General features: G+C 41.3%; 1 protein-coding gene across 8 annotated transcripts in view; it reads left to right on the forward strand.

Moving 5' to 3' along the window:
* Positions 1 to 25312, forward strand: part of PTPRU (protein tyrosine phosphatase receptor type U) — a 464942-nt gene that overhangs the window by 341685 nt on the left and 97945 nt on the right. For 4 of the 8 annotated variants that reach the window (XM_072979748.2, XM_072979749.2, XM_072979750.2 and 1 more), the window contains exons 15-16: positions 8240 to 8269; positions 17572 to 17729. In XM_072979748.2, coding sequence (XP_072835849.2) covers positions 8240 to 8269; positions 17572 to 17729 — 188 coding nt within the window. The remainder of the gene's footprint in view (positions 1 to 8239; positions 8270 to 17571; positions 17730 to 25312) is intronic. The other 4 variants (XM_072979752.2, XM_072979754.2, XM_072979755.2 and 1 more) reach the window with 1 other exon arrangement.

Here is a 25312-nt window from a genome sequence, read left to right on the forward strand (position 1 = left end):
ACAGTAACATCTGGTGGTCAAAAGTGGATTTCAGTACTTTGGAATGAAGATACATATTCAGTCATTGTTGGGTGATGTGCAGGTGTCTTCTGTTTACCCAACTGAAGACACCAGAAATTAATTTAATGTAATTAATTACTTGATTTAAAATATTTTTAAAATATTTTTACAACCTTCAGAACACGACCAAAGAGCCTGAAAAACCCACAACAACCATCAGATACCGGCCATGAAAGCCTTCAAGAATACATTTGTTGTTTGTTTGTGGGTGTATTTCTTAAATCTCCCCAAAATCAAAATCAAGCCTTCAAGATCAGGAGTGACCGTTTGGTGTCTTTCTGGGTTCTGGTGCTCTTCTTTGCAGCTGCTGGGGGATGAAAATGTAGCTCCCCCAGGCCTGCCGCAGTTCGATATCTTTTCTGTCTTGAGGTCATTTTAATGAGTCATGAGGAAGAAGGCTATCAGAAAAGCTGCCTGTGTCCTGGATTAATCCAGAATATTCAGTACACTGAGCCTTAGACGTGAGAGACGGAGACAAGCCCCATCCTTTTGCCCAGTCACACCAGGACTTTCCACAGCGTGGTTTCTAGTCCCACCAAGATCCTGTCATTGTTCCGATCCTCGCTGCTAGCAGACTGGACAGCTGCTCAGCATGGACCCTGCAGACTGCTTGGAGCTGCATCTCAAAGGCTGGCAGGGGGCAAGGAAACAGGTCACCACTGACTGCCTCATGTTCCATCTATATTTCATTAGTGAGCATTCTGCCTGGACAGGCACGATCCCTCGCCCTTTAAGGAACATTAAGTCTCAAGCAACAGTCTCAAGCTGTTTTTTTTCCAAGCAGCCCACCAGGGAATGGCAAGAGTCAGAAAGACACAAGTGGTCAAGTGCAGGGGAAAAGCAGACCAGGCTGCAGAGGCTGGATGGTCACACGCACAGGAGTCTCTGGTGGATGATTTTCATGCTTCCCGTCCCATGTATTTTGTGCATTTGTGTTGCCTGCTGCTCTCTGTGTCTCTGTCCACGGCTTAGGAAAAATGGAAAGAAGCTGGTGGCTTGCTGTGGGAGTCTTTTGCTCATAAACAAAACCGGGAGCGTTGCTAAGGAGAACGAGGGAAATGTGGATAAGAGATCTGAGCCAATAATCTCCAAAATTTCCTTTGACAGGATTAATGATACTAGCGCAAGCCTCATTCTTCTTTTGCAATCATGCCTGCTGTTTGGTGTTAATGAATAGCTTAAATATATTGTATTTTTCACATACAGAGATCAGCCTCTCTAATACAGAAATGTGAAGTTTGTACTGCTTTAATGCTGAGGTGAGATGAATTATCTCCTAACATTGGCATCCTGTTTGCACACTGTAATGTTAAGGAAAGGAGATTTTGGTAATGGGAACATTCAAGCAGAGGCTAAAAATCAAGGGAATTTGTTGGTAGCACTGATTGATTTTGCTTTGGGCTACAGGGCAATCTCTCTCTCTCTCTCTCTCTCTCTCTCTCTCTCTCTCTCTTCTTGCCAGAATGCACACAGGAAGCATTGCCTTCAGTTTGATTTGGTTTCCTGATAAAAAAACTACATGGTGTCTGAATCCAAAGCAGAGAAACAGCAGTGTTTCATGGCAATAGGAATAATTGGATGACATGCCTAGAGAAATCCAGGTTAAGGAAGGTTGACCTAGGTGTAATATTAGCTTTACTGTCTTACATAGCCAATAAAATGTGGTTGAGGAGAAGGCTTAAGGGTAACTATAATAATATATGGAGGCCAGCAATGCTTGGAGATGTCCAGTGACTCTGCAGAGCATAGAATATGCTGTAATGAAAAGGTAGCAGCTCATAAAATCCTCTGCAGCCACTACTGCCTGGCTTCAAGCCAAAATTATTCTGCAAACAATATTCATTTCTGGTCTATCAGATGTAAATGTGAAGATTAAGAAGTTGTTGAATGGGTTGTTTTTTTGCATTCAGTTTATACCTGGGCCACAGCCAGAAGAGGAAAGAATGCCACCCAGAAGTTTTCTGTCCTTCTGGAAGCAAACAAAGAAAAGAGCAGTACAGGTCATCATCAGGATCTCTACCTGCCCTGGCTGAAAGGTTCAGGATGGTGGATATTACAGGACAAAACATATTTAGGGAGCCCAGTTTGGGAAGATTGATCTGGGTACAATACTCATTTGATTTTTTTTTCACATGGCAGAAAGATGTCTCAAAGCATAATTTTTGTGGGACAGAAGTGTCCTGACAAGGATAGGGAAGAAGGAAGGAGATGTGTATGGAAGTGAGTGAATAAGCATATATAGAAACTGTTCCCTTGGGTTAAAGTGAATTTAAACAGGTTATACACAAAGATCCAAACTCAAGTGACATTTCTTGTAGTAAAGGAACAGGTATGTGTTTAGGTTTGTTTCCACCCATGATGAACAATTACACACTCAAAATGAGTTGGGATTTTTTTTTTTTGCCAACTTGTCAATAAATATTTTAATGCACTTCCTGCTCTTTCCAGAGTTGTTTTCCTATTGAAACACAACTTCAATTACTCTAAAATGAACAGCATGTGGAAGCAGGATTAAGTTTTAAGAAAGGAATCTGAAGGGGATTATTCAACCCTGTGTGAAGGGAAGGGAAAAGAGGAGGAGGTTTGTCATCTTCCACATGGGCTGTGTGCTATGCCATTTTCATGGAAGGTAAAAGACAGCTGCCCCATGGGGGTGCTTGTGCAATGGGGGAATATGTTTCATTCTGAATTCTTATCGTTCTTTATTAAAAAAAACCCTAAAATATTAGTTTTCCAATACAGTCAAATGAGAGCGATCAGCATTCAGGGCCTATGATGAGACGGTGCTACCTCTGCATCTTAAAATGCCCCTTTGGCTTAAACCAGTTTTGAGAACATACTACAGCTTCCAGAATGACCTAGCAGTACAGCTAGAGGCTGTGCCGACTGAAGGATTCTGGGAGCTATACTTCATAAAAATAACTTTTTCTCTAAGTTCTGGTGATGTGCAGCTATTTAAATTCCCCACAATGCCCTCAATGAACACCATAATGCTACAGGGCATTGTGGGAAATTAAAATGGCTGCCCTTTGCTGCAACCACTGCCAGATGAAGCTGCAGCCAGCAGTCTACTCAACTGAAAACCTGTTGCAGATTTTAAAAAAAGTGACCAAGGTTTATAAAACCTCAGCTGCTTTTCAGTGTCCATATACATACCAAAGGCTGCTAACTAGGACACCCGTAAAAGAGGATTAGACAGATTTGTGGAGTATAATGTTATCAGCGACAATGAGTGTGGTACAGTGGATAGATATTCTGGGAAATGGGAGACAGTGAAGGTCCCTCTTGCAGTTCAGCTAAGTTAATTTATCTAATACACAACTTAAAAACCTGTTGAATCTGATGTAATCAGTACTTCTAAGAGTGAACCTAAGAGGACAGTATTTTAGAAACAAGACAGTGGTATCAAAATGCTTGAGGGAACCATAAGGTTTGCAGCTGTATTATTTTAAAAAAAGAAGAGTGCTTTCTCTCTCTCTTTCTCTCACTGTCTCTCTCTGTGACATATACAGTCACACAAACAGACAGATCCCAGTGGCATTAAACAAAGTCTGGACACACCTGAGTGTAGGTGTGTAAATCTTAATTTTGTTCATCCTTCCAAGAAGAACTCAAGTGTTCTAATCTTCACTGCAAAACGGTGCAATCTATGTTTTTTTCTCAACCCCAGAGAGATTTTGCGTGATTTTTGAAGCTTCCTTTTGCAAATTTCTATACATCACAATGCTGGAAGTTGCCTAATGCCATAAAGTAAACATAATGAAGTTGCCTAATGCCATAAAGTAGTAAACATAACAGCTCTGATTACCCCTTTTGTGTTTTTGTGACCAATCAGTCCATCCTATTGCATTTGCACTGTCTGTGCATGGATGTACAAGTGCATGCTTCATTTCACAAAAGGAAGATATATTAGTTTTGCACAGCAAGTTTCAACCAACATCTTAGCCGTAGTCAGATCCTTCCTCCCATCCTTAGCTGACTATCTATTAGGCATGAAAAGTGGAGGATGGAGGAGAGGACATACAGTTTCCTATAAAGAAGGCATGACCAGCTGGAACACTGGCTGGAGTATTCCACACTGCATTTTGTTGTTGTATGTCCCACTTGTTTGTTCTCCTGCACAGCACTATTAAGTGTACATACCTAAATCTTATTTTTATTGGATCCAGCCTTCACTTTGATTTCATTTCCTGATTTAAAAAACACATGGTGTCTGTATTGCTGGAGGCTGTGGTGGACCCAGAATGACCTTGCGTGATGCTTTTTTTCCGTACTTCTCATGTGAGGAAGTTGACAATGGGAAGGAAGCTAATGGAAGCCAATAAATTGCCTGGGATATAGCCAGGACACTACTGTATCTTATTAGCAGATATAAAAGTAGGGATGTCGCTGAGCTATTTCTAGTTAGGGCCAGGATGTTACTTCCAGGCCCATGTGCCATGCTAGTTGTGTTCCGGTTGCATGCTTAGCTGTGACAGAAAGAGTGGAACTGTCCGGAAGGGTGTTATAAAATACATTTTGACTGCCTAGAAGAGTTGGAAGATTTAACTTCTGATGAAGAAGAGTGTTCCAGGCATATGAAAGCAGGGAGATGAATGTTTATTTCTCTCGCTGCATATGTGTGTATATAAAATATCTATATTGTGGTTCATCCGACTCTCAGGGCCTCTTAAGGCTGTGATCAATAGTATAAATACATATTTTGTAAAACAAATTACAATATTAAAATCTAACCTGCATCGAATCTTTCATTTGTAATCCAGGAGAAGGCATCATATAACTTGAGTCTAAGGTTGGATAAGAATTTCATTCAGTTGCTTCTTGATGTGAATTTACCTGAACATTGTGGAAAATAAAAACTTTGCCATTAAACAAATAACTTTGTAATTCAACCGTTTTTGTGGCCCGAAAAGTGCTAAAAGGTGAAGAAACCAAACTTTTGACACCAGTGGGAAATCCTGAAATTAAAGGAGGTTTAGATCCCAGCCCGGTTTAAGACTGTAGAATGTTAACTGGGTGAGGGATGGGATGGATGGTGGGAATATCCTAAATAGCAGCTTTCCTTTTTATTGTAGGGTGCAGTTTTGCCCCCAAAGTTGCAATAGCCCTTGATTTGATGGAAGTTTTTTTTTCTGGAAAAGATTTCTGTACCTTAAAATTGATCTCATATCTCAAACCACGGTTTCCCCCCCAAATAAGCTATCTGGAAGTTCTGATTCTCTGGAGTTAAACCTGATTAAAGATAAAGCCTAGTGCAAGATTTGCTATCACACCTTGTTGTAGTTGAAGTGCCTATGAATTGCCTGCTTATACAGTTAACGCTCTGAGATTGCCTTCATCCCAGTGTATTCCCCCATGGTGTGCCTTTGCAAGTCTTGATGCTTCCAATTTGATATACAGTGGACCCTCGACTTACAGATGGCTCCACTTACAGACTTTTCGAGTTACACTTCTCTGGCTGCAAAATTTAGGTTCGACTTGCAGCCGGAGAATCGACCTACAGACTGGAAAAAAACCCAAAATGGAACAAAAATGGCTGGTTATGGATTAATCAGTTTTCAATGCATTGTAGGTCAATGGAGACTTGACTTACAGACTTTTCGACCTGCAGCCACCGTTCCAATATGGATTAATTCCGTAAGTCAAGAGTCCACTGTATTTTGCAAGAGGTTTCCTTACAAGACACGGTCACACCTCTAACATATCTCCCAAACTTGAAAGCAAATGTGTAGCCATTTGCAGAGTTTGTTCAAACTGCTTTTAACCTGGCCCAGATAATTTATATTGGTATTATTTTCATTCCTGTGGGCCGTGTCAGCATTAGGGAATATATTCCCAAAGTAATGGTTGCAGTATGGAAAAATACCTCTGTATGGAGATTTGAAAAGTTCTCCACAATAAAATCCATATTCCCATAATTGCATCATTAGCCTTTAGAGGAAGCATGGAATCTTGGAGCATTAAGGTTGTGTGTGAAGGTCAGGCACTAAAATGGGAGGAGGGAAAGCCTGGGAGTGAAGGGATGGTCACTGCAAAAGATCGTGCTTGCTGGAAAGAGGCAGAGCAGGATGCTACCATAGCTCTAATAACATGAAGATGCATTCTTTTGATCTTTTCTGATGATTTTTGAAGTATAAGTTCCCAGAAAGCAGTTGATTCCCATGTGACAGTTTTTACTGGTGGCTGCCTCATTCATTGTAACCAGAGATGGACATGAACCTCGGTTTGGAGATTCGTGCCGGTTTGTACACACGGCATCACAGGTACCGCATGTTCCCTTCCCCTACCTCCCCAGCCAACAACCCACCCACCAATGCCTTTCCTCCTCCTCTTCAGCTGTTTAAATAATCCCCAGCAGGAGCACAGTTTTGCCTGGCCTGCCTCCTTGTCTGAGTGGGTGATCAGCTAAGGAGGTGGGGCAGAGGAGCCTGTGCTCCTGGCGGAGACGGGTCGGACAGCCAGAGAGGAGGAGGAGGAGGAGGAGGAGGAGAGGAGTGTGTGCCGGCTGGTGAGTGGGGAATCCAGCTGGGGAGGCGAAGGGAGGGAATGCGCAGCACCTGTGGGTGCCGTGTGTACAAACCGGCATAAACCTCCAAATGAGGTTCGTGCCCATCTCGAATCAAAACCCAAAATCAGGACTTGGAAATAATTGATTTAAAATTAAAGCTGTTGCCATCAAGTCAGCACCATATTATAGTGACCCTAATAGGCTTTCAAAGGTAAGTGACATATTTAAGGAGTCGTTTTACCAGTTCCACACTTCTTTCATGACATCAAACCCAGATTGCCTGAGTCCTAATCTGTTACTCTATCCACAACACTACACGGGGTTTCACAAAATTAAAGTATTACCCATAACATTATATGAATGAGTTTTAAAGTTAATTATTAAATGTCAGCAACATCATATTTTATAGGGGGGTAATTATCAGAATTCTCATTACTTTAATTTGTTGCTGTCCCCTTTTGGGTAATTCTAAATGTTATTCTTTGTTTAGCAAAAACAAATTAATGGCTAAATCAATTCTGCAGACTTTTCTTAACAGTTTAAAGTTCACAAATTAAGTCAATTTTCTTTAATGATTTAATATGATGGGTTAGCACCACTACGAATGTGTCCAAGATCTGCCTGAGACTTCTTGCTTAATCTCAGAGAGACATTTCAGGAAGAAGTGAGGCGAAGGAAAGTTACCGTCACCGCTTCCTATTGTCAACACTCTTTTGACTTTTGGCTGATTTTGGTGCCGTTTGGTAATTCCTCCACTAGAGGAACAATCTTGGAATCTAAGCATGACTTCAAATGAAATTTCCACCCACTTTGTGTCCTCACTCATATGCCCCTTCCTGCTTCCAACCCTTTTGTTGTGTAAAGGTAAGAGTGGACATGTATAAATCCAATGAGAGTATTTGGGTATAGGCCGAAAAGTGCTCAAGACTTTACATATCTCTTTCAGTTTACATTAGCACATCTGCTAATGCTACTTGTGCTTTTAAAGATACCTGATGTCATTTGTTGGTGATCCATTCTTGATCTAAAACAGGAGCAGGCATCCTTTTTTACCCCTGTTGACAATGCCATTTCTTCAGGGATGGGTATAACCTTTTGGGAACTGTTTGCTAATTGCGGGGATTGCTGAAGCCAGTGGTGGACACGGAAAGAATTTAAACCAAGTGGTGTCTCCCCCAAGTCATCTTTTCTTTTTAACACCCCCTTCTCTCCCGCCCCTGCCATTTCCCCGTCATCCCTCATCTCCTTTTCTGACATCCCATCTCTCTCTTCTTCCCTGCCCAGTGAACCTCCAGGACAATGGACAGATTCCTATTCCTAGATGTCTTAATTGCTTGCTTGCAGGAGTTTTTGAATTTAGACCAAGGGCTGCAAGTTGCTCTCCCTCTTATCTATAGCTCGGGTTGGCAGGTGACCTCGCTTGCCTTCAGGCAGAGAGCAAGCATGAAAGCTTCCTCCCATTATTTGGCTGATTGCTTTCTTGGTCTCTCTCTTTCCTCTTTTCATCCTCTCCCCAACTCCATTCCCTTCCCCTTGCATGGACAATGGCCCGTCTCGGGTCTGTTGTCATTTTCTAGGCTCCAAGTATCCCATCTTCTCCTTCATTATTTGCCAAGAAAAAAAGCTGCTTATGCAATATCTGCTGTTTCTCTTTGTTTGCACGCTTGCCAGGAGGAACTACTATTCCTATTCCTATTATCCGTAAGTAATTCTCATTCACTCGTGCTTGCTCCACTGCTCCTTGCTCCTGACTGTTTCCTTTTCTTGTCACATAAATGTTAAAAACACCCTGTTTGTATCTGTGTATGGGGAGGGGGGAATGCTGTTTCAATTAAATGTTGTGAGTCCTGAACCAAAGGAGGAGGGGAAGTATTTGCAGCTGGAGGGAATCAGAACCTGAGATTCCCTCTAGAGCAATGGTTCCCAACCTTGAGTAACCCAAGTGTTCTTGGACTGCAATTCTTAGAAACCTTCACCACCAGCTGTGCTATCCAGGGTTTCTGGGAGTTGCAGTCTAAGAACACCTGGATTACTCAAGGGAACCACTGCTTCAGAGCATCCAGCTACATCCAGAATGTGCATAACCCATTCAGGTTCCACCATATCCTGTAATCTGCACATCTTGAGATCACACTAATTTCTCCTTCTCATTGGGTTGGTTGGAGGCTAGTTTCGTGTAGAGATTTGTGAGCTTTTTCTGTTTGCCTAGTGTTAACTCACAGTTAGGAAGTAACAAATTGCAGTGACACAATTGCCTGTAACATACAGTGGTGCCTCGCTAGACAGTTACCCCGTATGACAGTTTTTTCGCTAGATGTTGACTTTTTGCGATTACTACAGTGATTCACAAAACAGTGATTCCTATGGGGGAATTTCGCTGGGCAATGTTTGGTCCCTGCTTCACAAACCGATTTTCGCTAGATGACGATTTGTTTTTTGCTAGACAATGATTTCGCTAAACAGCGATTTCAGTAGAATGGATTATCATCATCTAGCGAGGCACCTCTGTAGTACCTTTTTAAAAAAAGTAATAAGGTATAATAGGGTAAAATTCAGAAGTAACATAGCAAGTCACAATGGTATTTGATAGTGAAGTCCAGTTATTTTTTGAAGGTAAGGGTATTTTAAAATATTTTATAGACATTTTGACTGGATTTTTTCAAGTTTTCAGTCATATATTCTTTCCAATATGTGCTGTTTGAAGAGCAAGGGAAGAGCATACATGTTTCCACAGTTAGGTGGAGATGGAAAGAAAATAGACGGAGATCAATGGGAGAAACCAAATTGCTGTGAAATACAATATTTTAAAGAATCCATTCAATCCACAGCTGCCTCAGCTGTAACTATAAAATGGCAACCATACTATCTCCTGACCTACATCTAAGAGAGATGTGCCTGGCAATTTCCATCTTGCCAAAAACTTTTGGACTTAAAGCTCTTCACACTGGTACACATGTGATAAAGTGCTTTTTTTAAATTCATGAAATTTCATGTATTGTATGATGATCCTTTTAGTGGTATGTAAAGGTATCACCTGTTTTTGCATTAATATTTTAAAGGTTGCCTTTCCCAAACTACCACTTTCCAAGTGTATTTGGGTACAAATTCCATGCTTCTCAGCCAACAGTTGGCTTATAACTAGAGATGGGCATGAATCAGAAAAATGATTCATTTTGATTTGTGATTCATCAAGATATATGAATCATGAATTACAAATTTATGATTTTTTTCCTGATGAATCAATGAATCAATTTGTCAATTCAATTTTTTATATTAAGATCCTACAAGATGCCCCCACAGCACCTAGAGACACCCCATTCACAGAGAAGCTTTCCCTGATTCTCCTCTACACTCCCTGTAAATTTGGTGAAATTTGGGATTCGGACATCTGAGTTATACACCCACTAAGAGCCCTCCCCAGGAAAGTTCCCCCCAGGCACCAAGAGACACCAAAGTCACAGAGAAGCCTCTACTGATTCCCCTCTACAAACTTTCTAAGTTTGGTGAAATTTGGATTTCAGACATCCAAGTTATACATGAATAAAAGCCAAGTGTGCTGCTTATATACCGCCCCATAGTGTTTCAAGCACTCTCTGGGCGGTTTACAATTTCATTATACAGGCTCCACATTGCCCCCCCCCAGCAAGCTGGGTACTCATTTTACCAACCTCGGAAGGATAGAAGGCTGAGTCAACCATGAGCTGGCTACCTGGGATTGAACCCCAGGTCGTGAGCATAGTTTTGGCTGCAGTACAGCGGTTTAACCACTGCGCCACGAGGCAGTGAATGAGTCTTCCCAGAAAATTGTCCTTTAGCAACTGTCTTGAGGAAACCCAGTCTTCACCAGACTTGGAGGGACTGTAGTGGGAAATCATGGGAAGCCACTCAGTGATTTTGATGTCTCTAGGTGTCTGAGGGAGACCCTCTTTTTTGGGTGTATAACTTGGATATCTAGAACCCCATCTTCACCAAACATGGAGGGATTGTAGAGGACAGGCAGAGGAAGAGCAACCTACTCTGCAGTTTTGGTGCTGCTAGATGCCTGGGGGGCTGTTTTATAGCCAAACAAACCAACAAATCAAAATTTGCTAAAAAATTGCAAGAAATTCATTGATTCGTATTTATCGATTTGTACAAATACAAATTGATGAATTAGCAATTTTTGAATGAATTTCATGATTTGTTTTTTAAAATTCGTGTCCATCTCTACTTATGATCTCAATCTTGCTCTTGATAAGTAAAAGTTGTTTCCAAACTTTAGGTCATGCTGTCAGAAAGAGAGGGCAATCACAGCAAGATTTTTTTTGCTCCTACATGAGAACAAAACTCAGCAACAGTATTTGTCAGTATTTAGGGGGGGAAAGTGTGAAAGGCTTGTATTATTCACTAAAAACTTAATTTTGCCCCACCCCACCCCCACAGAGTTTTCTGTATGAAACACATGGTTTTGTGTGAAGTCCCCACAAAAATACACTTCCGTTTTTTTGGGGGGAAAGGTGCTAACATGTGAAAACTCATAATGTCTCCCAGGAGGGTGAACATTTGTGACATTTTTCATTCTCACCTACAAGAAATAAATAAGAAAAGATTTACATCCCTAAGAAAAAAGATCTTTGCTTACTGGTGGAAGGATAACAAGGGGGGGGATCCATTCTGGCTTTCTGTGGGAGGAAGTGCCACAGCCTGGGAACAGCCAGGAAAAGCAAAAACATTTTTTTTTCTTTTGGCCTTACTAAACTTGTCTGTGATGGCTTCTGGAATGAAGAGATGTGCCTCCCCTAAAGATCTTAAACTTGAGGTGCCTCCTGTAGGTAGATATGATTGTTCAGATAGACTGGAACCATATCATGTAGTGCTTTAGGTCTTGTATGCCTCCTGTAACTGGCTCCAGTCAACACTTTCACAGCGACATTTTGGACAAGCTGAAATTTTCAAATGTTCTTCAAAGGCAGTTCCATACAGAGGGTGTTAACAATAATCCATGTGGGATAGACTAAGGCATGTACCATAGTGACCAAAACAGATATCTCTGGGAAGGATGTCTCCATGGTTGATGGTATCAAAAGGTACTGAGAAGTCAAGCCAAACTAAAAAGGATCCCACCTTGTCTAGTACTTGGAGCAATCCATGTATCAAGAAAGCTAAAACCTTCTCCATCTGTCCTGCAACCATATTGAAATGGATCCAGATAAGCTGTCTCACCCACGATTTCCTGGAGCTGAGAAATAACAATGTTCACTGTAATAAGGCTGATTATGATATTCTTATGGATTCACATAAAATATCTTCTAATAGTCTTACTCTTTTTTGGATGTGTAAGAAGTAATGTTTACTCATTTCTCTTAAAATGTTCTTGGGGAATAATTTTGGGAATTGTTTTCACATTCATGGTCTTTTTTTAACTTGTAACTACATTTTTAAACAAAACAAAATGAAGAAGTAAAACATGACTCATATTATACCATTTAAAAAATGTAATTACTGAAAATAATAACATCAATAGTATATTACTTTAAAATAACAGTATTCCAAGCTTTGGCTCAAAAGTGGAAGATCTGTGGCTTAAACCTGCCAAATTCTGGAATGAGAAGATAAATCTCATTTATTGTATTCATGGTCATGGTGGGAGGAATGTAGAGCATCTGCATTTGTTCCAATGACTCAGAGAAAGCGGTAGTGACACTGCATTGATGATGGTCTGTGCATTCTCAAAAGGTCATTTTTCTCTTTAACATTGTCTCACACTACAGGATGTTCCATAAAATACAGTACAGTCTTTCATTAAGGAGATCAGAAAACTATTATGTGCCAATGAAGCTGGGGCAGCAAGTTCTGTCTTAGAGTAGACTAAACAGCATTTCCTCAAGCTTTTCCTCTCCAATCCAGGAGATATGTCAACCTGCAGTTGCATTCAGAATCCAATAAGTATCCCCAGGAGACATGTGGTTGTGAGGATTAGGGAGAAAAAAAAAGAGGGCCCCTCTGTGATGCTGACATGCATTTCAGGGAATGGTCCCATTGAGTTCAGAGAGACCTTTTTGCAATGCAAATGGAAGGACCCCTGATATGGGTCTATACCCATAATAGAGTAAGGATTAATGCAACCTTCTCCAACCTATGCTAGGATCCTAATCTAGATCAGGAGCTCATGTTAGCAATTCGTAGGGGGAAACTGAATTCGAAGGCAGAGCCTACACAGTTAAAGTCATGTGTAGTTTCGATTTTAGGCTATATTGCTGTAGTAACTGCATTTGGGGTTTCTAACTTTGAATTTCTGAAATGCTGTGTCTTAAGAACTGGGTCCAAAACTTTTCTGTTCTGTTATTGTTGGAATGTAGAAGCTGATCGTAAGTACAGTGGGGTCTCTACTTAAGAACTTAATCCGTATTGGAAGGTGGTTCTCAAGTTGAAAAGTTCTTATGTTGAATCTGCATTTCCCATAGGAATGCATTGAAAACTATTTACAGTGGGGTCTTGACTTAAGAACGGCTCGAGTTAAGAACATTTTGACTTAAGAACCACTCTCATAGGAAAATATTGACTTGACTTACATACTTAGATTTGAATTAAGAACTGAAAAAAGCCCACGTGGGAGGCAGGGAAAGTGCAAAATTTGAACTTTCAGTTAACTGTTGGCCAGTGAAAAGGGTGCCTGTCTGCTTCCTCACTCCTCCCAGCGTTTAGAGAGTGGATTGGGAGACAGTCTTCGGACTGCCTGGTACTGTACTGCCTGGACTGTATTTTCCCTGCCTTCCCTGAACCTTTCTTGACCTAAGAAAAAAAAAGAAACAAAATATCCCCCTCTAGTGGTCGAAGGCAGAATAGCAGCTTCCCATTAGTTTCTATGGACAGAAAAGAGCAGATACGGATCAAATGGTTTTCAGTGCATTCCTATGGGAAATGCAGATTTGACCTGAGAACTTTTTGACTTGAGAACCGCCTTCCAATACAGATTAAGTTCTCAAGTCAAGACCCCACTGTAATCTGTATCTGCTCTTTTCCATCCATAGAAACTACAGTAGCTGACGAATTCTGCCTACACTTAGAATCACATTGAGAGCTAATCAATAGTATCGAATACACATAAGTGCAACATCACAAAGATAAACAATGCTGCAGATTCTAGTACAGCTTTCTCCTATGGCATCTTTCAGTGGTTTCTTTTTAATTGCAATTTTCTAGATTCTAGTGCAGGGCTGGCTGGTTAGCTCAGTGGTTTAGGTGTCTGGCTGCAGAGACTGAGATTGGGATTTTGATTCCCCACTTTGTTTTCTGGAAAACAACCAGCCTGTGTAGCTTTGGGCAAGTGGTAGAATTCTTGGAAGGTGGTAATGGTAAACCAATTATGAGTACTCCATATCTAGAAACCCTGGAAAGAATAGCATTCAGTCTGAATTATGGTATGGAATTATTATTATTATAGATTCTAGTTCTGGCTTCTCCAATGGGATGCTGCCCAGATGTTTTTCAGTAGAATAAAAATAACACCCAACCATTGGATAGTTTTACACTGCAATAACCATAATACCTGACCATTGAGTAGGGTGCCTGGGCCTGATAGGAACTGTGTTTAAACCACCTGCAGGTTACTATATGGGAGAAGAATGTGGAGTGATACTGGTTGGCTGTTACATTTAAAAAAAAAACCACACACACCACAAAATGCTTGTGGTTATCTTAATTTTTCATGTGTTATCAGAGAAAGCAGCTGAAATCTTGGGGCAGTGATATTTCCCCCCTACATTTCTGTCAGTGTATCTATTAAGAGAGAGGAGAAAATTATGTCTTGTTAGAAATTAAGTTTTCTATTTGAGAAAGGTCACTGTCAGTATAATTTTCCATAGGGGACTTTTCACTTCAATTGATCTGTATAAGAAGAACACTATTTGATGAATCCACAGGGGAGAAATAATGGAAGGGAGGAGAAACAGGGTAAGGGGAAAATACTAATGATCTCTGAATAACAGCATTGCCTACAACACAGAAATCTTTTTGAGAGGTTCTATGCACTGGATTCTTAGGATGGGAAGCAGACTAACTTCCAGAAATGTAGTGGTAATAATGGTGGTAGGAAGTAGTAGGAAGGGGTTCGAAACCGGGAGACAATCCAGTGTATCAATATAAGTACTAATAACAGACAGATTTTTTTATTCATTTATTTTATTAGTTTTAATATGATCATAGTAAAATTTAATTCTATATACTGTATTTGGAAAATAAGACTTAGCGGAGGGATCTAAAATGGCAAAAAGCAACTGATAGTAGCCAAAGTTAGATGAGAGGTGACATTCATAATCGGGCCAAGAGAGGACTCCCCCACCACACAACTCAGTAATGCTAAAGTAAATAAGAATGTGACATTCACTGATTTGCCAGACTGAGACAATAATTGTGTTGGCCACAACTAGCAAGTAATATGAGCTTGAGGGAAGATTTTAGTAAGGTCTCCTGGTGCATCCTCAGGCAACATTGTAGTAGGGGACATACTATCTTTTCTACCTCTTACTGCTGGATGTTAACTGTATCTTGTTGCATGGAGTTAAAATTTGGAAGCCTTGGATGGGTTGCTTGCATGTTTTTGATAAATCAACCAGTCCTGTGCTTTCTCTCTATATGCTTGTATGCTTGTCTTCACAATGGGAAGGCACTAGTTTTGCTCAGAGACATTTTGTGCAAAAAGAAGAAATCTCAGCAGAAGAAAGGGGCACGGATGGATAATGAATCCTTGACAGTCTGTCTTGCCCAGGAATAAGAAATATAGGAACAATTCTTTACCATATGTTAGATACGTTAAATTAATGTTTGTGATAGAGCATCATTAGTAAAATAAAGTAATCACGCTTAAACCTCAATTACTATCTCATGCCTTCATTCCTGGAGTGCTATTTCCCCTGAAGTCAACTAGCAGACAATCTTTCCTCAAAGGAAGTCTTACAATGTCCAGATGGAGTCTACTGAGCTATGGAGACAGAATCACCCATTTCCATAAACTGAAAGCATGAAAGAGAAGTGGGACTGCACCATTAGTGCTACATTGTAATTATCATGACAATGATTATGAAGATGAACTTGCTGTCCATGACCCTCTGGTGACCTTGCATGTTGTCAGTAATGTCAAAGTCCCTGTACTCAAGTCACTGGAGGGAAATGGACAGCAGACAGCTCAGCTTTGGGAGTAGATGTACAGCATATCCTACTCTCTCTCTCTCTCTCTCTTTCTGTCACTTGGGATGGTTAAAAGCCCCAATGTGTAGTGATCTAAAACTGTGCAATGCAGCAATACACTGCATTGTGCTTCAGTTTGTTCAGTGTCTGGTTAGGAATTTCCTTGAAAACTTCATGTATGTTATCTAAACTTCTTTGGAAGGAAAGCAGCAACAATATTAAAAAAAAGAATGTGAACCTTTGTTTTCTGAACTCTCGAAAAAGTTTACAGAATTCCAAGGTTCAAACAGAATAAGGAATAACTTACTATACTGACCTCAGTTTGGTTGCAGCTGGAGGTATATCAATTGGATAAATGGCTCATTGTTTGTAAGCACATATAAAAGTAAAGCTTTTTATTTATAATTGTCATGCACAAGCATTATATTATACAAATAAAAGGGTTCTAAAGTCTCTTGGGCTACTAGAAGAGGCAGCTCCTCAACAATTACTTTTTCTGATTCCCAAAGAAGTAGCTGTGTTAATCTGTTTCAGTTACTATCCGTACCCACAGCTAATTGGGGTGTGTATAAATACCAATTGTGTATTTACCATGGCTGGATAGCTCAGTCAGTTGGGTAACTGGCTGTGGGGCCAAAGGTTGGGAGTTCAGTTCCCATTATGCATCCCAGAAGAGCTATCTCTGTGTAGCGTTGGGCAAGCTTCATAGTCCCAGGATCCCCCTCAATTGAAGAAGGAGGGATTGGTAGACCATTTCCGAATCCCCTCTACCTAGAAAACCTGAAAAGGGATGACACACGATTCTTCTTCTTCTTCTTCTTCTTCTTCTTCTTCTTCTTCTTCTTCTTCTTCTTCTTCTTCTTCTTCTTCTTCTTCTTCTTCTTCTTCTCCTCCTCCTCCTCCTCCTCCTCCTCCTCCTCCTCCTCCTCCTCCTCCATGTATTTACATCCCAATGATTGGGGAAGTGGACTTTGGTCTTTGAAAGCTCACTCTGAAATAAAATTGATAATCTTTTCTGCTAAATGTGCGTTCCGCTTAAATATGTGGTTTCTTAGGGCATGTTTACACATCATAATACTCCTGGTTTTGTGTCAGGTTTAGCATGCTTGATATCAATTACAAAATTTCTGCCTACATGATGTACAGTGAAGCATGAATTTTTTTATGTTGAAAAGTGAGTTATAGTCTATCTGTAGCACTGATTTATCACTGTGCCACTCTGAAAAAAAATCAAAAATCAAAATAAACATGGATTTTGTCCCTGCTGCCGATGCCATCTCAATGCATGAAGTGCGTTTGCAGCAGTGGCAGCAAAAGTCTTTGAGAGGCAGCCAGTCCAAGGCTGGGGGGGGGGGGGAATGCAGAACAAAATGCTCAAAAGTGGTTCCAGGAGGACGTTCCAGCAACCAGGACATCTCCCTGCAGCTAGGACAGTGCAGGGTTTTCTTTTAGGGTTTTGGTGCATATATTTCACTCCACATAGTCTTGGCAGGGTGGAACATTTGGAGCTGGAGCTCCGGGGTGTCAATTTGCTTAGAAATACAATAATTTCAAAAGCCCCTATAGCCTTTCTTGACCAGTATACAACACAGCTTACTAATGGGCTGGGAGTTGCCCCAAGAGAACACACGCACTGACTCCAAACCACGTGACTACCACATGACGTTAAACTGACTTCAAAAACACCCATTCATCCCCTACTTATTTCCATAGTGTAACTGTACCCTTAGTCTTTCTGCTTTAGTTTTGTTATTAAAAAATCATCTGGCACAAGATTACACGAGTGGATCGCTTTCTGTAGCTGATGCCTATTTCACTTCTTTACAATTTTGCATTAGGAAGCCAGTCAACATGGCCAAAGCAACAATCAACTACCGAAATGAGAAGACACACATGATGAATGCGATAGATCGGAGCTTTACAGACCAGAGTACCCTGCAGGAAGACGAGAGGCTGGGCTTGTCCTTCATGGACACACACAACTACAGCAACAGAGGTAAATTCTAAGGTTGCCTTAGAGCCAGGGTGGGCAAGTTGGGGGATGCACAAACACAAGCTTTTGGGGATGCACCAAGCCTCCAAAAAATGCTTGAAGCAGGAAGAAAAATATATGAAACTAGATGTGGCTAAATGTTTGCATACCGTTTGTGAAAAATGAGTATGTTGTAATAAACAATGAACAAGACAGCCAGTGTGGTGTAGTGGGTAGAGTGATGGGCTAGGACTTGGGAGACCTTCAAATCCCTGCTGGGCCATAGAAACTGATCAAGTGTGCTGCTGCTCAGAAACAGATAGTGTCTTGATGACAGATGTCTGACCAGATGGCTGTTAGAACTTTGGGAATTTGGGCAAGGGGCTCCATGAAATTAAGTTGAGGGCTGTATGTGTTCCTAGGGGTCCAACATGTTCTGTTCTTTGATGAATGAATAAGTAACCATGTGATCCATCCATAGACACAAAGTTCCAGCTTGCACAATGTCTTATTGGGTCACCAAATGTTACACAGAAAGGAAAGGAAACCCTGTTTCTTTCCATGTGTGCAGTGGCGCCTTTGCGCACAGTTGTCTTTTTATGACAGTTGCGCAAGGAGGTATTCATTATGCCTTATGCACATGTGTCAGCTCCATTGTTTTTCAAGTAAGCTCCAAATGACATAAGTGCAAACCCAGAGATCTCTGGGGAAAGCAGGGAGCACTCTGCCTGCGAAGCAGATAGTTTCTGCATTGCTAATAGGATTCCAGACAAAATGGCCTTTTGAATTCCACCAGAGGACGTCATTAGGAAGAGAAGGTATAACATATGTAGATGGGGGAAGCAAACTATCCAGCAATGTGGTTGACATGTTATACCCACTGTTCTCGACAAAACTTGACCCTACATCTGTGAGACATGGACTAATTTAGTTTCGTTTCTGTTTACCTGTATGGATAATGAATGATTTATCAATGCCTTTCTAAAAATTGTTGCAGTGGCAGGCAGAAGAAGGGGTAAAAATATGAGTGCAGTGTAATTATTTTTCCCCATGTGTATACATAAAATGACATGTTGTTCTAGGAGGGTGTGCCGGGAGATGTACGTACAGTATGGATTTCAAACAGACTGTAGATTAAACTTGAACTGCAGTATTTTTAGTTCTCAAAAGAAACCCTCATTTCAACGTGCCCTGAACTTTTATCTTTTTTTAAAAAAAATCTAAGATCTGCTTTAATATCTTAAGGTCTATTAATTGCTTGGCCTAACAGAATTGCAAACAGCATTTTGTGTAGCTTTGTTTCACAAGCATTATGCAACTCGTACTGGACAGATCATTACTACAAAATAATCGATGCCCTTCTCTTGTTTAGTGCTATTCCTCCCCCACTAGTCCCACCAGATGCATATTTGTAGAACAACAATTTAATTTGTCTGTTTTCTTACAAATTCACCTTTGCAACAACCTTTATGGGATGCCTGGAAAGGTAGACTATTTCTTAGATCACAGTTATGAAACAGGTTGTTTTATGATCTTTTTCTGTTCTTTATGAACAGATTTCTTTGTTTCATTCAACCATAGTTTTTGTTCAGCTTGATTCTATTTTCTCTTTTGCTCTCTTTAAAACTGTTGTGCATTACAGATGAGGCTGAGGTCCGTTACCAGATTTTATTAGCAATAATTTACACTGATAAGAGAATAGCAGTTGAGTATTGGATGTGTGGTTACCAAACAGGAGTAACAACTCTGAAAACTAGAATTAGAGAAAAGAAAAATACGGTAAATAATCATCAACATCATCTTAGAACTAAGTGGTTAGTCCTGATCCACTAAAGCTCACAGATTGTATGATGATTTTTTTGAAGTGGTCTACAAAGGTATCACCTACTCTATCACTTGTATTTTGTAAAGATGACAGGGCTCCCTTTTATTTCAACTAAACCACTGAGCTATCTAGCAATTCTTATTATGCTTCATTGTTTCAAGAATATGCAAGACAAAAGATTTCTAAATGAATTACAGAAACTGCTACAGAAGTTTACATGTCTAATGGTAGTCATTATTGGGATTCCATATATGGCTATCTCTCTCTAACAAAAGAAAATAAGATGAACAGCTTTGGAGATGAAGGATGAAGGAAATTAGCCTGGGAATAGCAGTCTACACAAGAAATGGTAGATATCTGCCATTTAGCACCAACAGTTATTTGCATGGCTGCAGTCTAGTTAAGCACAATCATAAGGCAGGGTGATTTTCAAGAATATTGATTGCACTTCACTAAAAAAGTTACAAAGTATTTCCCCATCTTCATGGAAACAGGGAAGAGATGTGCAGGTCATCCTGAAAATAAATCCAGTAACCAAATCCTGTCCAGCTTTCTTTCATTTCCGGCCAAAAGGCCTTTGCAGAGATTCAAAGGTGCTTTTTAAAAAGTAATTCCAAAAATTGCATTGGAAACACAGTTACTCTAAATGCTATGGCTATCAAAAAAATAAATAAAGATCAGGTTGTTCCTTCACACACACGCCCAACAGACAATACAACTAAGAACAAAAATGAAATCAAATAAAAAACCACAATCAAATCAGGGTATCACAACTAGAGATGGGCGTGAAGTGCTTCGTGATGTGTCATCTCAAGTTGTTGGCGTGGCAGCACCGGTGCCGTGCATTCCCTTTTCCCACTCTCTGGTCGGCTCCCCCGCTCACCAGCTGGTGCATGTCGCTTTTCTCCTGGTCTTCTCACAAATGACCAGTCACAGCAGGAGAGTCTGCTTCGATCCCTTGCCTCCTCTGGTAACCACTCACTTAGATGAGGAGGCAGGGCGAGGATTCCTGCAACACAGCCTTTGAGTGGGTGGCTGCCAGAGGAGTCGGAGAAAGGAAACAGACACTCCTGCTGCGACTGGAAAGTTGTGCAAAGAACAGGAGAAAAGTACTGTGCGCCAGCTGGTGAGTTACAGAGCCAGCCGGGGAGTGGTAGGAGGGAACGCATGGCACTTGTGGTGCTGCATCAACACCTTGAGACAACACGGCATGAAGCGCTTTGTGCCCATCTCTAATCACAACCAAACTTTTTAGCAATCCCTTGCAACAGTCATATCCTTATAGTACCAGCTTTCTTTGGCACTACTTGACATAGTGAATGATACTACAACAGGAAGGAACCAGCATTGAACCAGTGCTTGGAAAAGTTTGGGTGTGCCTTGTTTTGTTTTCGCTAAGCCCTCTTGAATCCTTCAGTTAGAATGGCTACTGCCAGGTAAACTGTGGGACTCTGGGAGTTGTAGTCCAAAACATAACTTTCCAAAGCTTCTGCAGGAACAAGGGAAGAATGCTTCCATCTGCTGACAGCTACAAAGTAAATCCAACAGTGAAAACATTTGGGCATGAAGACTGTGCATAAGTGTCTTAAATATGCAACTAGCAGTCTTCTAGGACTTTTGTTGACTTTTGACCTGAGCTATCATTTACCTTTAAGAGTTAATACAGCACATTCACATTAGGCTACCTATTAGGCATCCTTCAGTCTCGAGAGACTATGGTAACGTGCTCTGTATGGAGGACTTGGAACAGCATCTAGTGTGGCTGAGAAGGCCAATGACCATCCCTTCCACACTGAAGATAAATATAATCTGTCCCTGTCCAGCTTCCTGATTTTGCTGGTTTCTGAACTGCTTCTTTGCCTTAGTCTGCTGGACAAGTATATCTTCAAAATGGGCGAGGCTGTGATGCACTGCCTCTTTCCAGGCTGAATGCTCAGATGTTAGGGTTTCCCATCTGTTGAGGTCCATTCCTAAGGCCTTCAGATCCTGCTTGCAGATATCCTTGTATCACAGCTGTGGTCTCCCTCTGGGGCGATTTCCCTGCACTTATTCTCCATACAGGAGATCTTTTGGAATCCGACGATCAGCCATTCTCACGACATGCCCGAGCCAACATAGACATCACTGTTTCAGTAATGTATACATGTTAAAAACTCCAGCTCGTTCTAGGACTACGCTATTTGTAATTTTGTCCTGCCAGGTGATACCAAGAATGTGTCGGAGACAACGCATATGGAAGGTATTCAGCTCCGTCTCCTGCTGTGCACAAAGGGTCCAGGACTCACTGCAATACAGGAGTGTGCTCAGGACACAGGCTCTATAGACCGGGATCTTGTTATATGTCGTCAGCTTCTTGTTAAGCCATACTCTCTTTGTGAGACTAGAGAACATGGTAGCTGCTTTGCCAATGTGTTTATCCAGCTTGACATCTAGGGAGGGAGTGTCAAAGATTGTTGAGCCAAGGTACACAAAGTCATGAACAACCTTTAATTCTTGTGTGGAGATGGTAATAGTGTTTTCTTCAGGCTGATTGTTAATCCAAAGTCTTGGCAGGCCTTGCTAAAGCGGTTCATGAGTTGTTGGAGGTCTTCAGCAGAGTGAGCAACAACAGCTGCATCATTGGTGAAGAGGAAGTCCTGCATGCATTTCAGCTGGAGTATTTCTGACTGTAAAGCCAACACTACGTTCCCTGGTCTCATTCAATGGTTTTCACTGCCAGAAGAATGAGAAGTTTTTTCTTTGACAGATCCCATGTCTGCCAATCTTGTCTCTTGCAGGGCAACAATGTCCATCTGTAGCCTGCTCAGTTCCATGTCAATGACAGCTGTCTTGCGCACGTCGTTTATTTCCTGCAGGTGGTCAGAAAAACCAGGGGTCATTGTCCAAACATTCCAGGTGCCTAACTTTAGGGCAGAAGTTTTTTTATGATTGTTGCATGGTGCAGGGTTATTCATCTGCTTGTCGGCTTTCGCCCTAAACCCCATGCACCCCATGAGGCTAACAGACTGTGGTGACATGCCACCTTACTTTTTGGGGACTGCTCAGCTTAAGGCAGGCGGTAGCTACCTAGTGAGGTGCAATGACCTCTTCCACTGTTGGAAGTAGCCCCGGTGTCATGCTGTACGACAATTGAGCAAAGACTTATAACTGGTATCTGCTACTTCCCGTGTTGTTTTGACACTGTATGTGAAGCTGGAGTGTCCTCTCCAGAGCATGAAGCCTGGGTAAAATAATGTGGTGCCCAAGCCTCCCTAAGAAGCACTTAGCATTTGGTCAGAGAGTTTGACAGGCCATTTATCTGCCACCTTTGCGCTGAGGCAAGTCCCAAGACCTCAGCACTGCGTAGCTTAAGCCCTTTGAACAAGTCTGACTTTAAAAGAACACTGTACTTTTACCCAGTACTTTGCAAGTACAGACACATGGGCTTTGTGATTCCTTAGAACTCACAACAGCTCAGTTAGGTAGGACTCTTAAAGATAGCTAGTTTGTGGCCTTCTCCACCTCCTGGATTTAGCCAGACCTTGCTGTTCAAGAAGTCAGTTCTTTGTAAGGATTTTTATGATTAATTTTTATTAGAAAAATAGAGTTTCATAGAATCAGTTTATATTGCTCAAGCTTTAGCATAAAGAACATATTCAAAGATCATTACAGTTAAATAAAATAACTAATCCCCATTAAAATAATAAACACGATTAAGCTGGGCTAAGGTGGGCTGGTCCCACTTCCTTCTTTCTCTCTACTTACATTCTTTCTCCTTCAAACCACATACTCAAACCATCAAGTTCTTTTTCTCTCCTATCATCATGGAATAGAACTTCTGAACTTATTCCACAGAACCCATCATCCATTTTCTACATTCTCTAACTCCTCCCTTCTTGACACTTCATGGCTATTAACCTATTAGCCTCGAGGGGCTATAACATCTTCCTCCTCCCTCAATTCCCATGAAAATCCAGGTGTTTTATTTCTTCTCCAGTTAGCTTGGAATGTTAAGTCTTTCATGGGCTCCTTGTTCCGACCTTCAGCTTTATCTTGAACCATGCTGTACCGGTCTTCAGAAAAACACTCTGATAGCACTTAGAAAAACACATTCCAATGTCTCTCAAATCATCTTCACACAGAACCTGTCTGACTCCATCTTGCATTTCTCTGACTACATATCTCACACTGCTTCAACTCCATCACAAATATTATGGAAGATAGACTGTTCCCCAAGCAGCAAATCCCCCCTCTCCATGTCACTGAAATAGTCCAATGGAAATGCAAGAGCCAATACAACTGGCTCCAGCGATGTCGCAGGAGTTGCCAGAACAACATGAACTGCCTCCTGGGACTCTGGCTTTTGCCTCGAGGTTTACTCCTGAAGCCTTTTCCATCGGTGGACAGAGCCACAAGGCAGTGGAGGTTTGAAATTGGAGTTTTCCTTCTCCTATATGGGCTGCCTTCCAAGGCTGACGAACCCCACCTGCCCGACCTGCTCCTTAAGAGTGTGGAGATTAGAACACAGGCCTCCAGCTGCTGGACTTTGTCTTCCAAGAGGACCAGCAACAAACACTTAGAGCATTTCTACCCAGGCACCTCATTGGCAAGAAAACAAACATACCACAGGTGTTACAAGTGCAACAGATCCTGCACTCTCCATCTCGACTGATTGGTCAGTGAATTAAAAAAAAAAGGGGGGGGGAAAGAGTCTGATCCTATGCCTAAAACTTTCCTGCCCCTCAGGGAGAACAAAGGTCAGCCTAGAAGAAAATACCTTACCAAATAAAATGTCCTCCCAAACACAGCTCACCCCCTGCCTCAGCTCTTCTTCAGGAAAAAGGCTAAGACTGATCATTTTGTGCCAATGAATGCATTTCTGTCCTGATTTAGTTATAAAGTAATTCTTTCTGCGCCCCAGTTTCAGCCATATGCTAATAACATCTGTTAGCAGAGCGTCAAGATGCCTGCTTTGCTTGCGTCTTCCTTCCAGAGACTACAAGATTAATATGATTCGTCCTATTGTTTCACGGATAATAGAAGCCCAGAGGGCATGAGTTTTCCTCTTTTATATATCTACACAGGACAATTATTTTATTCTAGTTACTGTGCCAATGCAGTTTCTTAGGATGTTCTCAACAAGACTGGTTCATAGGAACAATTTGTCTTCCGTGAGTGTCTGAGAAAGCTTTCAGCTCGAATTCACTGCTACTGTTTTACACTCTGTGGAGAACAACATCATGACAGCACCTGCTTTTGCTGGCAGTGGGTTTAACCTCGTTCTTGGGAAGCCTGCAGAAAGGGGAGTTTGCTGAAACACTAGCCAGAGGGTTTATGGCTTCTTTAATCTGCATACTGTATGGAAAACCACAGACTTGTCCCTAAATTCAATCAGCGTTGAATTAGAAAGACAGTCCAGTTCTTGGCATCTGCCACTCCATGTTTGAATGCAGTAGTTCAGAGGTGGCACATAATTCATCATTCAGCCAGGGCACCGTGAAGTGTGAGAAAAACCTTGCCCTTGTTAATTTCAAACTTATTTTGTGACCCATTAGACTTGACCAAAGATAATTAATTATTGTATTATGTTTTGTATTTCTGAACATTAAGTAAAGGGGAGTGATCCTATATGTGCTGTATGTCAGTTCTATAACCTTTGCATTCAGGCACAGGGTCACTCCCCCTGAATTGCAGCTTTCTCCTTTAGCCACCCTCTTTACTTTGATAGATAATAGAGGGAGGGTATCTTTGTCATGGACTAAGGCAATATCTGTCTTTGAAAACAGAGACCCACACTCACCAG

Source organism: Pogona vitticeps, chromosome 9, assembly GCF_051106095.1.
Source record: "Pogona vitticeps strain Pit_001003342236 chromosome 9, PviZW2.1, whole genome shotgun sequence".
In the NCBI taxonomy this organism is placed as follows: Eukaryota; Metazoa; Chordata; class Lepidosauria; order Squamata; family Agamidae; genus Pogona; species Pogona vitticeps.